This window comes from Podarcis filfolensis (assembly GCF_964270895.1).
Source record: "Podarcis filfolensis genome assembly, chromosome: 1".
Taxonomy (NCBI): Eukaryota; Metazoa; Chordata; class Lepidosauria; order Squamata; family Lacertidae; genus Podarcis; species Podarcis filfolensis.
The window spans coordinates 94,052,427-94,068,240 of NC_139604.1; the positions used below are offsets into that span (position 1 = coordinate 94,052,427).

Here is a 15,814-nt window from a genome sequence, read left to right on the forward strand (position 1 = left end):
AACTGATCATCCCTAATAAGGGTATAAATCTGGTGGTGTGTGGCTTCTGCTTAGATATCGGGTGCCCACACTGTCAAAGCTACCAAGTCAAGTTTCTCCTCCCATTGACAGACCATGGGCTAGTTTTAATCTTATGGAAACTGCCAGAAAATGGTTTCTGCTGTTGGCAACTCCACAGATGGGTATAAGTTATATAAATGATTGCCATGTTTACGAGGTATCTCCAGCAACTTCTGTGTTAAAAAAATTGTGTGTTAAAGGGAGTTTCAAAGACACTGAAATGGTGATGTGATGAATAGACACATTGGTTGCATTTATTAGTTGAGAAGAAGTCACCAGAAGGTTGTCGTGCAATGGACCTTTGAGAAACCTATTGCTTCTGTTCCCACCTGGAAGGCTTTTTTCAAAAAAAGGGTTCTGAAATACATTGGATGCACCCTCAAATCTGCAGCAATCATCATGGCAGGTACTGGTGCTGTTTTTGGTCTTTTCTCACTGCTCTCATTAACAAGGAAACATGGAGATTATATATAATCAGTGTTGGCCACAGTACATGACCATATTTTCAAACACAAGGGGAGTAAATGGTTTGGCACTACACTACTAAATCAGTAAATAGCCCATGATACTGCCATGTTCCTACAGCTTCTTGAAGAATGGAAGGCTGTACAAGTTGGGATAGCTCAGGTGGTAGAGCATGAGACTTTAGGGTTGTGGGATTGAGCCCATTGGGCAAAAGATTGCTGCATTCCAGGGGGCTGGACTAGATGACCCTTGTGGTCCCTTCCAACTCTACAATTCTATGATTCTACTAAGGCTGTGGGCATCTGATTCATTATCTGGCAATGCAGGAACTGGCCCATATCCAGGGTCATTATCTGTGTACTTCTTCTAAAGCCTTTTAGCGGCAGCTGCTCATTATTTCTCAGAACTTCATTCAAGAGTTAAAATGCTTGCCCGCTGCTACTTCAAAGAAATTAAACTCTGGACAATATGAAGTCTGTTTGTTAAATTATTTTATTTTGCCAGCTATTTTAAGAACGGCTTACTGCATAAACACAGTTCCAAATAATCCCAGCAATGAATGGACTGGTACAATTACAAAACTGATGTTCAAATATTTACAGGACCTTTCGCCTCCGTTTTCCAGTTTGCGTATAGAAGGGGTAACTAAAAAAAACCACATTCAGGATTCTATTCATACTCTTTAATTTGAGTACAGCCTAGATTATTTTCAGTTTAGAGATATGCTGTGCTTACTGGTGATCAACTTGTTCTGCAGCAGCACCCGCCCCTTTCTCAGCAAAGTAACAAACTTATAAGCTTGGCCTTTTCTCCCCGCAGCCACTCTAGCCTGAGAGAGTTCCTTTAATGCCAGCTTTTCATCATTCAACAGGAACAAATGAGGATAATGCTGCTATATTGGCAGTTCTGGACTGGCATTCCAATTAATGCTCAAAAAGGATTGATCTCTTCAGGCCAGCGCCAGCCCTAACCGGGCCACCTTCCTATGATGCGCTTGTGGTAGTGGTACCTATGTTTCATAATGCCTTAAACCGAGTAACACGCTGGAAAATGAAGGCAGGACTATGCTGGGCGATTTACAGCAATATCTTGGGCAGAGAGAAAATCAGAGTTCTCTGTACATTCTTTGTGGAGGCACCACACCAGTGTCTGGCCCACTCCCGTCATGCTGATCACACGATAACCACGCTTCTCCAGCTTGTCCAAAACGATCCGAGGGGCATCGTGCACATAGTATTCCCAGCTGTTGTAAACAAGATGTGGAAACAATGAGAAGAAGCAGTTTCCCAAATAACTTCAACTGAACTGTAACCGCCACTTAATTAATGAATGCTAAAACTGTGCTTGGATTGGTCATAAGTGGTAATTAGTGATAAAAGTTAATAAGATTATGCAAAAAAAGGTATTGATGATTGGCTGAAAATATTGATATAGAATGTGTTATGGTATAAAGTTTAAATATTTGAAAAAGGGTAAGAATTTGCTGAACTAAATATCTAAACGGGAATACAAAAGGGGGGAGGCGTGAGGAGGTCAAGAACATAAGCATATGAATTTGAGGTCATTGGGAATAATGGATTTGTTTTTATTTTTTGTTCTTTGTTTAAATTTAATTTTTCTTAATTAGTTGTGATTTTTTTCTTGTATCTCTGTGTGTGTTTTTTTCTGTAACTTATGGTTTTTTTATTTTGAGAATCTCTACTTTCCTTTTCTGTAAAACTTTAATAAAAATTTATTTAAAAAAAAAAATGAACTGTAACCGCCACTTGGGGAAGGCTACCAAATTCCATCAAGGTTCTGACAGCGCAATCTGTAAACCTAGAAAGTAACTGGACGTGTAAACTAAAGTGGTGCGGATCAGGGTTATGCCCAGTTACGGCTTTGCCATCCCAATTTTTTGGAAGACGTAGGACAGGGTTGGGAAACCTCAGGCCTTGGGGCCAAAGGTAGTTCTTTCCAGCTCCTCCTGGGCCTGGAAAGGGGTTAGTTTAACCTCTGATTTGCTAGTAGTAGACCCCATACAGACCAATCACACTATCTAGATCAGGGGCAGGCAACCTAAGGCCCGGGGGCTGGATGCAGCCCAACTGCCTTCTAAATCCAGCCAGTGGACGGTCCGGGAATCAGCATGTTTTTACATGAGTAGAATGTGCCCTTTTATTTAAAATGCATCTCTGGGTTATTTGTGGGGCATAGGAATTCATATTTTTTTCTTCAAAATATAGTCTGGCGCACCACATGGTCTGAGAGACAGTGGACCAGCCCACGGCTGAAGAAGGTTGCTGACCCCTGATCTAGAGCAGTTTTATCCAACCTGGTGCCCTTCAGATGTTTTGGACCACAACTTCTATCAGCTCTTGCCAGCTTGAGTATTGGGTGATCTAGATAGGATTAGAATGAAGCTTATACACTTCATGGCAGAGTGAGGTCAAAACCAATTGTAAATGCAAGTTTGGAGTTGAACTTGGCTGTGGAATCTTCAGCATATCTTTTCTTTTTTCAGTTTAGGGATCACTTATAGAAACATTAAAATGCCCAGTGAATAATGAGGAAATAGGAAGGCCGGCCTACAACCTGGGAATCTAACTGATAAGAAATTAACAAGGGAATCCAAATCGACTCTGCTCTTGATACATCCCAACTAATTAAGGATAATTAACACCGCCGAAACATTTTTGACATTTCTGTGGTCCTTGCCACATATTTTGGGCTAGATGAGAGGTCGTCTTGCTCCGTGGGAAAATCCATGGCTGTGTATGACCCAGATTCAAGCCACACAATCTCCATTTATTTAGGTACTTTCTTGTTAACTACATTTGTAATACCAGCTAATGCATTCTTGTTTTAAGATTTCCAGGCTTATTCCAAAATACTTTTTTCAATTAAAAAAACATCCACTTGAACCTTTTAAACGGGTGGGGAATGTGTGACCTTCCAGTTCTGGCTGAACCAGAACTCCCATCATCCTTCAACATTGACCATTCTGGCTGGAGCTAGAATCCAGCGATATCTGGAGAGCCTCAGGTTCCCTACATCTGCTTTAAAACTAACAGGAATTATTTTACTGAAAGAGTGGATTACCTGCATAATCATTTAGTGCAACTGGATTTTTAATACAGTTAAAAGCTACTTAGTTATAACACTTTAAGTGTTGTAGATATGCCCTTCACAAGTCATTTACAACTTGAAGGGAGCCATAATTGCTTAGAAAAGCAATCTTCCCTTAAAAAGGTAAAGGTACCCCTGCCCGTACGGGCCAGTCGTGTCCGACTCTAGGGTTGTGCGCTCATGTCACTTAAGAGGCCAGGAGCCAGCGCTGTCCGAAGACACTTCCGGGTCACGTGGCCAGCGTGACGAAGCTGCTCTGGCGAGCCAGCACCAGCGCAGCACACGGAAACGCCGTTTACCTTCCCGCTATAAAGCGGTACCTATTTATCTACTTGCACTTAAGGGTGCTTTCGAACTGCTAGGTGGGCAGGAGCTGGGACCGAAAGACGGGAGCTCACCCCGCCGCGGGGATTCGAACCGCCGACCATACGATCGGCAAGTCCTAGGCACTGAGGTTTTACCCACAGCGCCACCCGTGTCCCAATCTTCCCTTAGTATGGCTCAATCTCTGCCTTGATATTTTAATAGGCCTCCCTTGGTTGTGTTCCTACTTGGTTCTCTGAACTGATCCCTCTGACTTAACCTTCCTGGAATGCAGGTTTTCACACCCACAGCAAAGAAGCCAAGTATAGCCCTACATTCCACCAAGGCAGGTTTGTGTTTTTTGTTTTGTTTTTCCCCCTCTTCCTCCTCTTCAATTACAAAAGGGAGGAGGCAAGCTACGCAGCTTTTCGCCGTGGCAACGGAGACAGGAAAAGCTTCCACTGACTAAACATTGATTGCATCCTAGAAATGGATGGGGTAAGAATTAGAACTTGCAATGTTTGGAGACACGTCAGCCAGAGAAAAGTACAAAAGTTGACATGAGGGAGTGACACTTCTCACAGCAAACCCTAGAGCAGGGAAAGGCCACGTGCTGCCCTCCAGTTGTTTTGGATTACAAACCCCATCATCCTTGACCATTAGACCTGCTTTCTGGGGCTGATGGGAGTTGCAATTCACAAATTCTGGAGGGCACCATGTTGTCTATACCCAATCTAAAACAAGGTCTCAGGTAGGATTCCTCTCGCATCAAAGCTTTTAATGCTTGATGTTTTGTGTTTTTAGATATGCTGAAAGCCGCCCAGAGTAGCTGGGGAGACCTGGGCGGGGTATGAATAATAAAGTTGTTGTTGTTGCTGCTGTTGTTGTTGTATGAATAATAAAGTTGTTGTTGTTGTTACATCCCACCACATAGTTGCCACACACCTGCTGGAAATGAACAAGGACACTTCTCTGGTGAGCACAAGAACTCAGCGGCAGGAGGGGGCTTGGCCTAGGGACAGTCTCAAGGGTCAAAAAGAGGCCTCGAGGGCCACACTCATCACCCAAGGCTTAAAGGTCCTCACTCTTTCTTGAAGGCACTTGCAGGAAGGCAGCTGATCAGAATTCTAGGGGGCCCCACAAGACAAGCTGGTGCTTCCAACAAATGCCATTTTCCAGCAATGCAATTTTACACATTAAATCACTTTTTCTCTGCTAGTAAAATGGTTGCTTTCAAGTATAAACTGTACGATCAGGGAATATGACAATGAGAAGGGAAAGAGCAGAAAACATTAAGAGTGCACTGTGGTTTTAAGAAGGGCATGATTATAAATGACAGGGGGAGATGCTAGTTCTTCACTATTTCTTAGTTCTTATCTCTGAGGTAAATATTCATGTGGGAGAAGAACGTTCCTTAATTTTCCTCTTCTTCAAATCTGAAATACTTGTTTGTTTCAAGAGATTTTCAGTCTCACCTTATAGTTATGAAACAATAAAGTATCACCTTCAAAACTGTGTGTTTAAATCGTAGTTACAGGGTTCTGCATTGTGTGTGGGGCTTCCACAAGTATAGGAGGTTTCCTGCTTCAGAAATTCACTCTCCAGCATTGGAGGGTGACAGGAACAGTGACGGTGGGCCAAAGCTTTGGGTGCTCTTCATCACACAATGCTACTTGTGGGGGAGATTATAACACCTGAAAAGGGCTTCTTACATGTCAAAGGAACACCAGACTGAAAACAGACTGAGGACAGGAAGGGGAAAATGCACAAGGAAGAAGTTGAACTAATGACGAGGAAGTGGTAGAACATTTATTCTGCATGCAGAATGTCCCAGGTAGGTCTGGGAGAGAGCTCCACCTGAAATCCTGGACAGCTGCTGCCAGTCAGTGCAGGCAATATAGAGCTAGATGGACCAATGGTATGATTCAGTGCAAGGCAGCTTCCTATATATTTAGGGGCTGAAGCAAGATGCGAGTCCTGCAAGGGACAGTGGCTGGAACACTCCTCCTGAAATTTCTCAGCATGAATGGGCCTTCATTTTTTTATTTTTTACTGTTGTTCCAACCCTACTCTGGCATTAAGCCCTCACACGATGTTTACTGCATGAGAGGAAGAGTGGGGCCACACTTGCTGGTCACAACCCCATTGCCCAGCCCTGCTGCCCTCCATGCATTGAGTGGAAATGTCTAAAGCAGAGAGCCTGACCTGCAAGTGTACAAGTACACAGCAGGCTTCTTGCTTCAGATTTTTCCCTCCCTAATGCATGGATAGCAGAGGCGGGGCCAGCAGGGGATGAGATGGAAGGGGTGGATCCAGCTAGGCCTGAAGAGGACTCTCTTCATTTACTTTGGACTGAAGTCCAGGAAACATCTCGGCAGCAGGGTGGAGTGTTCCATCCATCCTAAAGAATACACAGTTTTCACAGAGCTGAATCATGAAGGTGACCAGCAGGGCATGGTTTGGCCATAGATGAGGTGTGAGGAAATGTTTTTTAACCACTTAGATCAGGGGTAGCCAACATGGTGCCCTCCACATGTTGACATAAAATGTAGACACTGAGTTGGTAATGGACTATTCACTGTGCCTCTGAATGTTTAGATTCCAAATCACATATGAACATATAAAAAACTGCCTTACACTGTATGAGTCAAACCACTGGTCTATTGAACTCAGTATAGCCTAAAAACTAAACTGAAGTCTGGTTCTCATATTCACTTGGCTTATCTACACTTGTTACTTTATTTTTGTTTCATTTAGACTAGCAACTGGATGTGTGGACTGAAATCCACTGAAAAACCTCGGGTTTGAGAGGTGATAGAAACATCTTGCCTGCAGTGCTGTAGCTGTGATGGCCTATCCACACATGGAAGGCACTATTTGATACTGCAAGCATCCCGTGATAAACACAAAGACATGTGAATTGCCCATAAGTATTGTATTTGCAGTGCACATGCAAAATCAAAAGGCGAAAGTCACGTTATACTATCAAGATCTCTGACTGGTTAACCAAAGGATGGAGAAGCAAAAAGGTGGGAGATCAAATACCCACAGAAATACTTACAAATGGTTCCCCAGCATGTTTCTTTTCGTGGCCCCAAGGTATTGCATCAGGTTTGGGTCAGAGTGCTCATCACCAACCATGGTGGGCCCAACCTCCTGCAGGGAGAAATACCCGGTTTCATTACTGAAAATCATATTAGGATCAGGACATTCATTCAGTCTATCTAGCAAGAGTATCTAATCCATCTAATCCAAGGATCAGGAACTTGTGGCCATCCTGATGTTGATTACTCTTATTTTTTCCTTATTCCAATGACAATTTTATTTATAGTGACTTAGAGACTTTTATGCTGTTCAATACATGGCCCAGGAAGGTGGACACAGCAGGCATGCAAAACGAAACATTCTGCTAGAACTCCTCCTGCAGGCTGAGCAAGGGACACCAGGATTTCCATATGCATCGTTTATCCTGCCAAGTTAGTTATTATGCTTAAATCCAGATTAACTAGAGAGAAGAGAAACACAGTGAAGGGTTAGAAGAATAACTGTTTAAACAGTTACACTACTTAGAGGCACTTAGGAAGCTGAACCAGCCTTAGCTGCAACCAAGATCACTAGCCACACGTTTTACTAGCCTGCCTGCCCAAACTTACAAGTCGTATCAACCTATAAGGGGAGCAAGGAGAGAGGCAGAGAGTACTTCCACTTCTTTTCCACTGAAGAAGAAGAAGAAGAAGAAGAAGAAGAAGAAGAAGAAGAAGAAGAAGAAGCAGCAGCAGCAGCAGCAGCAGCAGCAGCAGCAGCAGCTTTGACTAATTGCCTGGAGCCACTTCCTACTCACCACAAGCTAAAGGTGAACCATTTGAATGCTTGCAAAATCTTACTTAGATCTCAAAGGAGCCACTTTGCAGTTGCAAATATACTGCTTTAAAATGTTCATAGCACTGGAGGACTATTCAAGGACTATTTGAATAAATATTGTAAAATTAAAAATTACTTGAAAGAAACAAATAGGCCTAGGATTAAATTATTATTAAATAAATGGGATTTAGAATGTTAAGAAAAGTGAATAAGATGGACTATAATAGGAAATTGTTTTAGTTTAATAATGATATTGGAAAGCTGTTACTTTTAATTACAAGTAGGATTTGAGGAAGGGAGGGATTTGAGGAAGTCAACCAAGATGTTTAAAAGGCTGGATTTGTGAAGAATTAAGTTAGTTGTTATTGTTTATCTGTGTATTGTTCCCCCCTTTCCCCCCTTCTTTCCCCCCCCCCTTTCTTCTTTTTTCTTTTTCTTTTTCTGTTTTTGTGTATCATCTTGCTTTGTGGTTTGTGTTATCACGGTGGAAAATCTAATAAAAAATTTATTTAAAAAAATTTAAAATGTTCAGAGCATGGAGTCTCAAAATATGCTAAGCAGCAACCTGCCTTTTACCCCAAAGGTCAAGATGCTTGCCAAACAGCAAAGGGAACCCACAATGGCTGTGCCTAATGTAAGTGACAAAGAGGCCGCAATGCTAAAAGGGTCCACTGTGTGACCAGACCACGGTTCAGGAAAGGGAAAGAAGAAAACAGTGCAACTGTCACAGCTCATTCAGAAACCATGAAGGAGCTCTTTCGCGCTCACTGTGGCATGCACTGCAGAGCAATGTCTACAAGAGCACGCCACAGCCAAATGACCTCGCAAACCCTCTTGTCCAGCAGAAAACATATTCAGTGCAACAGCGTTTCCTGGCCAATTTGTCCAGGAAATGACTTGGCATTCCAGCTTCATAAGCCCTTTGAGTAAAGGGACCGAGTGCTGCAGGAACTGGCGAATAAGCTTTGTACATCCCTGGACTGTATTTGGGAAAGAGAAACTTGCACTATTTGAAATGGCTGTAGACAGACAACAAAATGTTGTCACCCTATGGTTTCCCCCCTCTTTATTCATATTAGTTAATGGTCTAGCCAGTGTTCTAAAGCTTCTCAAAATTTGCTCCCCTTTCGTTTCCTACAAAATATGCATTGCAAAACAAATATGTCAGCTTCCTATAGAAAGCTAGAATTTATTCATACTGAGGATGTAACCCTAAACAAATTCATTTGAGAGCAAGTCACCTTGAACTCAACTTACTTCTGAGTAAACAGTAGGATTGTGCTGTTTATTGCTTAAGCAAATGTGTGATATGTTGGTGGCAAGGGAAAAATACTGTAGGTATAAAAAAGAGAATTTCTAGATGCCAAGATCCAAGTCTGGGGCACGTACTCATTGGTGAGAGACCCCAGCAGAGTTTTCACATCACAAAATATGCAGCAAAGTAAAGCATGGAAGTATAGGCTGCTAGACCTGTAAATTCCAAAAAAAACCCCAAACACCTTCTTCCCCAGCATAGAAAAAGACCACACATTTGGTCAGTTAAAAAATGGTTTACTTACAAACTCTGCAAAGGTCAGATTCGTGTGCGTTTCCACACAGCATTCAGAAAAAGTTACAGGCAGTAAACCTGACTTAGTTACAGTGGTCAAAGTTCCTAAATTATTGGTACAGGAATTCAAGAGAGGCTTGTTCGAGCCATGTGGTCTGAGCTTGGAACAACCAAGGTAGGCTGACAGAAATGAAGTCTTGATTACCTTGTCCCGCCCAAGGTGGGCTAAGCCTTGCAAGACAGCTTACTCTATGGTCTTAATCCCTTCATGCATAAATTAGACCTAAGCATGTAGGTTATTTGAGGCTTGTTATCCCACATGATCCACTACAGATTTCTTAAAACTTTTTTTTTTAATGTGCTGCAATGTAGAGTGTACCACACAGAGACACAAGGGAGCAAAGGTGAAACTTGATAGAGCTTTTCATAACAAATGAGGGCAAGAATATCCATTTGTGTATCAGAGAGGAACTGGAATTTTAAACTTTTATTCGATTTTTAAAGCACGATTGTGCAACCCCATTTGATTCACTATGCACTGCGACACACTGCCTTTCTGTTTACAGATCAAAATGACTGGAAGTTTCTTCCACATTGCCCTTTGCCACTCTTCACTCAGTTTCCAGTTGTTTTGTAACTCCATTTCTTTCCTTTGCTAACATTCAATACACCTAGCCCATGCAGCTTGATACTCTGGCTGGCAGGCAGAGGCCCCTGCAATGAATATAACGGGACTCTGCTAGAGTCTCTACCCAGCAAGAACAGAGCAATACATCTGCACAGTTCCTGCCCCCCTTTGCCCGTAGTCACTTAGGTTGAGATTAGCACATTAAAAAAGCTAGACTCAAAGTGCTTCCCGACAGTCACTATTTTGCAGAAGGGATTTCCCTGTATCAGGAGGTTTTTAATGTTTGATGTTTTATTATGTTTTTATATGTGCTGGAAGCCACCCAAGAGTGGCTGGGGAAAGCCAGTCAGATGGGTGGGATAGTATTATTTTATATTATTATTATTATTATTATTATTATTATTATTATTAAAGCATGTATCAGAGATTTAGGTTGGTGCAATGCAACAAATTCACTTCTTAATACACTTTTTGCAGCTCAAAAAGCGACAGGGAAATGCATAGGGAAATGTAGGATAAATGACTGATTAATGGGAAGGCAAGAAAATCAAGATGAATGCTCATAGTCATACAACCACCCTATAAGCAAATCAGAGCAACAGCTTAACCAAGACTAGTCACAGTTTAATCACTACCTAAGCTTTCTGCAGGTGGAGGGAACTCTATGCGGGTCTGGTGCAGCAGCAGAGCCAAACTTCGGAGTAAGGAGCGGCTCCAGGCATGCGTGCTTAGTAAAGCAGAAAATAACTGGTATATGTGCCACCATATACAAAGCTGTCGGTATTCTGAGATCCCACAAAAGCATAGAGTACAAAAGGTGGAACTGGGGCCATAAATTCAGCTTTACAGTTTTCCTTTCCTTTCCCTTAGCTTTTTAACTCAAGCTTCTAGTCCTTATGGGCAAAAATAAATTGGGATGTGTGGGGGCAGTGCTCAGCAAAGGCCAAGTGACATTTTCAGTTGGCTAGAAGATGCGGCTTCCATGCCCAGCCTCATCCCTTCCATGCCCAGTACAATCCGATAAATATCCACTCAGAAGTAAGTTTAATGATGCATGATCTCAGATGTGTTTAGGATTCCAGCCTAAATTATGGGAAAGAGTGAGTGAAGATATGCCTAATTTGCATTATGTACACAGGTCGCAAACAATGGGAGTTACCATGGCGTGGAATCTTTCCACTGTATTTTACGGACTGAGCAGTGCTGAAATAATATCACAGGGTATGCAATATCACAGTGTTTTCCAAGCTTCTGCATGCAAAGCATAAGCATTACTACTTAGCTCTGGTCCTTTTCCTGGGGTTTGCGTCACATTACATTTTTAAGTGTGCAGATAAAATATAATGCATCAAGCAGCTTTAAATGTGCTCATTTGGTTCCATCTAGGCATATACACATACACATACAAATCACCAAACACATAAATACATATTTATATGCCTGCATATACACATACTGTACATATATATGCCCCTCTTATGGGTCTGTTTTGAGGATAGATAGAAAGAAGGAGCACCACATATGCTGTTTTGAACTCCTAGGAGAAAAGGTACAATATACAAAATAGTAGCCTTTACCATTTTTTTGTAGGATGAGCTAGTGTAGTGCAGTAGCTAACAGTCTAATATAGGAATCAGGAATTCCTTTGTTCAAATCTTACCTCAGGCATGAAAATAGATAATATTAACCTAACCACTTTGTTTGAGCTGCAGCCTCCCGTCTACAATATGCGAGTAATAAAACTGCCCTAACTTGTGGAGCTGTCATAAGAATTACAACAATAATATACCAATATGTAAATTGATTTGAATACTAAAATCTTCTACATAAATAAGCAGTATTAGTCATTCACATGTAACAGAACTTCTGGCAGCATTGTTTAAATTTACATCAGACTCAAGCTGCTTGTCATGCAAAGCTACAACACACTGGATTTCAGTCCGTTATTTTTGTCAAGGAGACAAAAAGTAAGCGCTATCCGTTTGTAATCTAGGACATCTGTCTTATCATGCAACTATTCTACAGAATCACTGGTTGCTTCCTCAGCCTGAATAACAGCAACTTTTAGTATCAAAAAGGCAAACTTGGCACCCGTCTGATACACTGGGATATATCCACAGTAGGTTCATGCTAACAGACAGACCACCCTCGGGACCATCGCTCAGCGGAAGGAGCCACCTGTCGAGCATCCGTTGAGAACTGCTGCACTAAGTTACCTGGACACTTTAGCAGGTGGCATCCCTGAAAAAGGAAGGAAACCAGGAAATAGCCAGGTATGTTTCGATCCATGCCGAGATCACAAGGCCACCCTGGGGGGTTTTGCCAATCACACCGCCACCAGCCCTAAACAGCAAAGAAAGACAGCCCCATCGGGATCCGAAAATACTTATGCACGTTCAGGGGCCAAAGCAAAAAACAAGGGCCGGCCGCTGTTTTCTAGCCTGGAAGCAGCGGCACCTCCTGCAAGGCAAATGGGATCAACTCCGTCCCGCGCCCCAGTCCACCTCTGCAAGCGGACACGGGCGGGCAGCAACCCGTTCGGGGCCGCCCCTCGCCTTCCTGGGCATGGGCACCGACGGGCTCCTGGTCAGCACCATCCCGGAAAGCCCACCTAGAGCTCGCCCCGAGCTGCTCACCATGCGGATCTGCGTACTGATGAGGACGTACGGCATGATGCCCCGCCGCGAAGCGCTGCCCTCAAGGTGGCCGCCGCTCCCGCACGCCCCGCTTTTGCAGCGCAGCGCCCACGTGACATCCTGCCACTCCGCGGCCACGCCCTCGCTCCGAGGAGCCAATCGGCGAGCGGGCTGCGGCGCTGGAACGCGAATTGCCTGGCCTCGGGGGCGCGGACGGCTAAAGGGGCGCGCGGCGGCGTTAGGTCGCTTTTGCGCTCCGAACTGGACTGCCAGGGGGTAACGTGCGGGGGGGGGGAACCCCCTCGTCTGCACCCTGCTGCGTTGCATACACGGGTGGGTCACCCCACAGCCACAAGGCTCCGCGGGGCAGAGGCTTCCTTCCCCACCGCCTTGAACTCCTCAGCGTCGAAAGCCGTGCACCGCCACCAACCTCACCTGCTTCTCCCTTCAGGCGTTTCTGTCGCCGCAGACAGACAAGAGGGTGGTGGGGGGGGTGCCCCATATGCCCTCGTAGACCAGCCTCCGTCGGCACCCGCTCTGTGAAATATACGGCATGATACACCTGCCGATCTTTCAGTGCATGTCACAAAATTAGGCATGCGTACGACTGCAAACTTTAGTCGGGCTCTCCCGCTGAAATCGATGGGAATGAGAAGCATTTCAGTTTGTTGTTGTTTAGTCGTGTCCGACTCTTCGTGACCCCATGGACCAGAGCACTCCAGGCACTTCTGTCTTCCACTGCCTCACGCAGTTTGGTCAAATTCATGCTGGTAGCTTCGAGAACACTGTCCAACCATCTCGTCTTCTGTCGTCCCCTTCTCCTTGTGCCCTCCATCTTTCCCAACATCAGGGTTTTTTCCAGGGCGTCTTCTCTTCTCATGAGGTGGCCAAAGTATTGGAGCCTCAGGTTCAGGATCTGTCCTTCCAGTGAGCACTCAGGGCTGATTTCCTTAAGAATGGATAGGTTTGATCTTCTTGCAGCCCATGGGACTCTCAAGAGTCTCCTCCAGCACCATAATTCAAAAGCATCAATTCTTCGGCGATCAGCCTTCTTTATGGTCCAGCTCCCACTTCCATACATCACTACTGGGAAAACCATAGCTTTAACTATACAAACCTTTGTTGGCAAGGTGATGTCTCTGCTTTTTAAGATGCTGCCTAGGTTTGGCTGGATGTAATATAGTCAGTGCTTTTTTCCTGTAAAAAAATGTCTAGGGGTACTCTCATTTTGACTCAAGAAAATCACCATTTTATAGGAAAAATAAATACAGTGAACGGACAAAAGTACAAAGATTCACAAAACGTTTAGGGGTATGCTACTCCTGCATCGCCCCAGAAAAAAGCACTGAATATAATTAAAAATATTTACTGCAGTACATGGCGACATTAATCTGCCCTCGCTAGGGTTCCATTCCTTCCCTGAAGGAGCGGGCATGTAACTTGGGGGTACTCTTGAATCCTTTGCTGTCGCTTGAAGCTCAGGCCTCAAAAGGAGTGGCTGTGTGCCAGAGGGCAAGTGGGATGGCAGGCCCCTCCCTCAATGGTCAGTTAGTTAGAAAGACAAAAGGGAAATTTAGGGCAGAGGTTCGCGGCAGTTTCTAAAAGTCAGCAAGCTGAAGAGAGGGCCATGTTTTTGAGGATGTCTAATTTTTTATTTGAATCCAGGACTACGTCTATGGGTGGCGGGGGCAGCGGCAGTGCTCTGAACCCTTCCATGGCAGGCTCAGGTTGTATATAAGTGTAAATAAACCATATTATCTTAAAGAAACCATAGTCTCCGCTGTGCCTCATTTCCAAAGGAAACACGAATCCTGGGTAAGTGCCTGGACCCCTGGAATCTAGCACTGTTGTGGAGGTTGTGGTGGCTTGTAACAATACCCTTCATAGACTTCCTTTAAATAAAGCAATAAGTTTGAAGTTTGGGGGAGCAATCTTTCACTCATTTTTTTGCTTTTGAACCAGGAGGTGGGGCTGTGCACAACAGAATAATAATATTGAAATAGCAAATGTGGGACACGGAACAGTCTCTACATATTCATTTCCTTTGTCTTGTATTTATTATTTTATTATCTTTGAAGGAAAAAGCACAAACTTCTCAGGGTCCCAAGGTATAGTCTGAGGACACATGAGGCCACCGTCTTTCTAAAGCAGATGAGGTCTGGATCTGGGTCAGTGCTAGGGTGGGTGAGTACCCGAAACCACATATATGCTGCCTTGAGCTCCATAATGGAAGAAATATAGAATAAATGATTCATTTGTAATTTAACAGAGCATCTCATTTTCTGCTTCACTGTTGCTTTCATGGATATCTTTGTTCAGTCGGCATAATTTTAAATAAATTCAAACATTACAAAACACCCTAAGCCTCAAGTAACCTTCATCCAAAGGAAACCAAATTCAGTTGTGTGCTGTGCACCCAGAACTTTTCATCACTCAGAGAAGTGGGGTGAACATAACAGCAACCAATTGTGCTCTGAGCTTTTTCATGCAATTCACGTTTAAGAAGGCTTGAGGTGATTTAGCTGCCTCGTAAATTATGGTTTGGTTCCTTTACATAATATTAGAGATAAATGGCTTTTTAAGCAAGATTTGTGTGTGCCTTTTCTGTTGTTGCAACACCTTTTTCAAATTAATGCTTTCTTCTTCACTCTATAAGTGCTACAACTAATCTTTGAGTTTATTAAGATTGTTCATAGTTTCTTGAGATCAGCCAACATTGTTAAATTAAGAGATAGAGACCTTCCTACACAGAGCGAACATCCTTTTTCTATCCTTCCTTTTAGTATAAAATATATTCGAGGCAGTTTACAAACAATAAAGCAACTATTACAATGATTTGCAACAAGGCTAAAAACAATAAAGCAACTTTTACAAAGTTTGCAACAAGGCTAAAAGCAGCAGTAGCAGTAAAATCCTTAAAATGGGGGGGGGGGGGGGAGAGATCCCAAAATAGCTCCCTGAAATAAAACAGTATTTGCTTCTTGTCTAAATAAAATAAACCTTATTGGGAGGCTGCACCATGGCCACTCTCTAGCTCTTAAAGGGAGAGGTAATACTTGAGATATACTTGGTCCAAGCTATGTCTGCCTATTAAATTAGCATCCACTTGGCTGATAAAGGATTGGTGTGATCTGATCTGTGCACAGCTCTGTGGGTTAGAGCATGGGGCTGATAACGCCAAGTTTGCAGGTTCGATCCCCGTAT

At 43.4% G+C, this 15,814-nt stretch overlaps 1 protein-coding gene across 1 annotated transcript; it reads right to left on the reverse strand.

The window, feature by feature from the left end:
* Positions 1 to 999: 999 nt before the first annotated feature.
* On the reverse strand, positions 1,000 to 13,051 carry GCHFR (GTP cyclohydrolase I feedback regulator). Its single transcript, XM_083622006.1, has 3 exons — positions 12,611 to 13,051; positions 6,998 to 7,092; positions 1,000 to 1,768 (listed from the first exon to the last, which is right to left on the reverse strand). The coding sequence occupies exons 1-3, from the start codon at positions 12,935 to 12,937 to the stop codon at positions 1,588 to 1,590; spliced, it is 603 nt and encodes a 200-aa protein (XP_083478132.1). The 5' UTR covers positions 12,938 to 13,051; the 3' UTR covers positions 1,000 to 1,587.
* Positions 13,052 to 15,814: the final 2,763 nt, after the last annotated feature.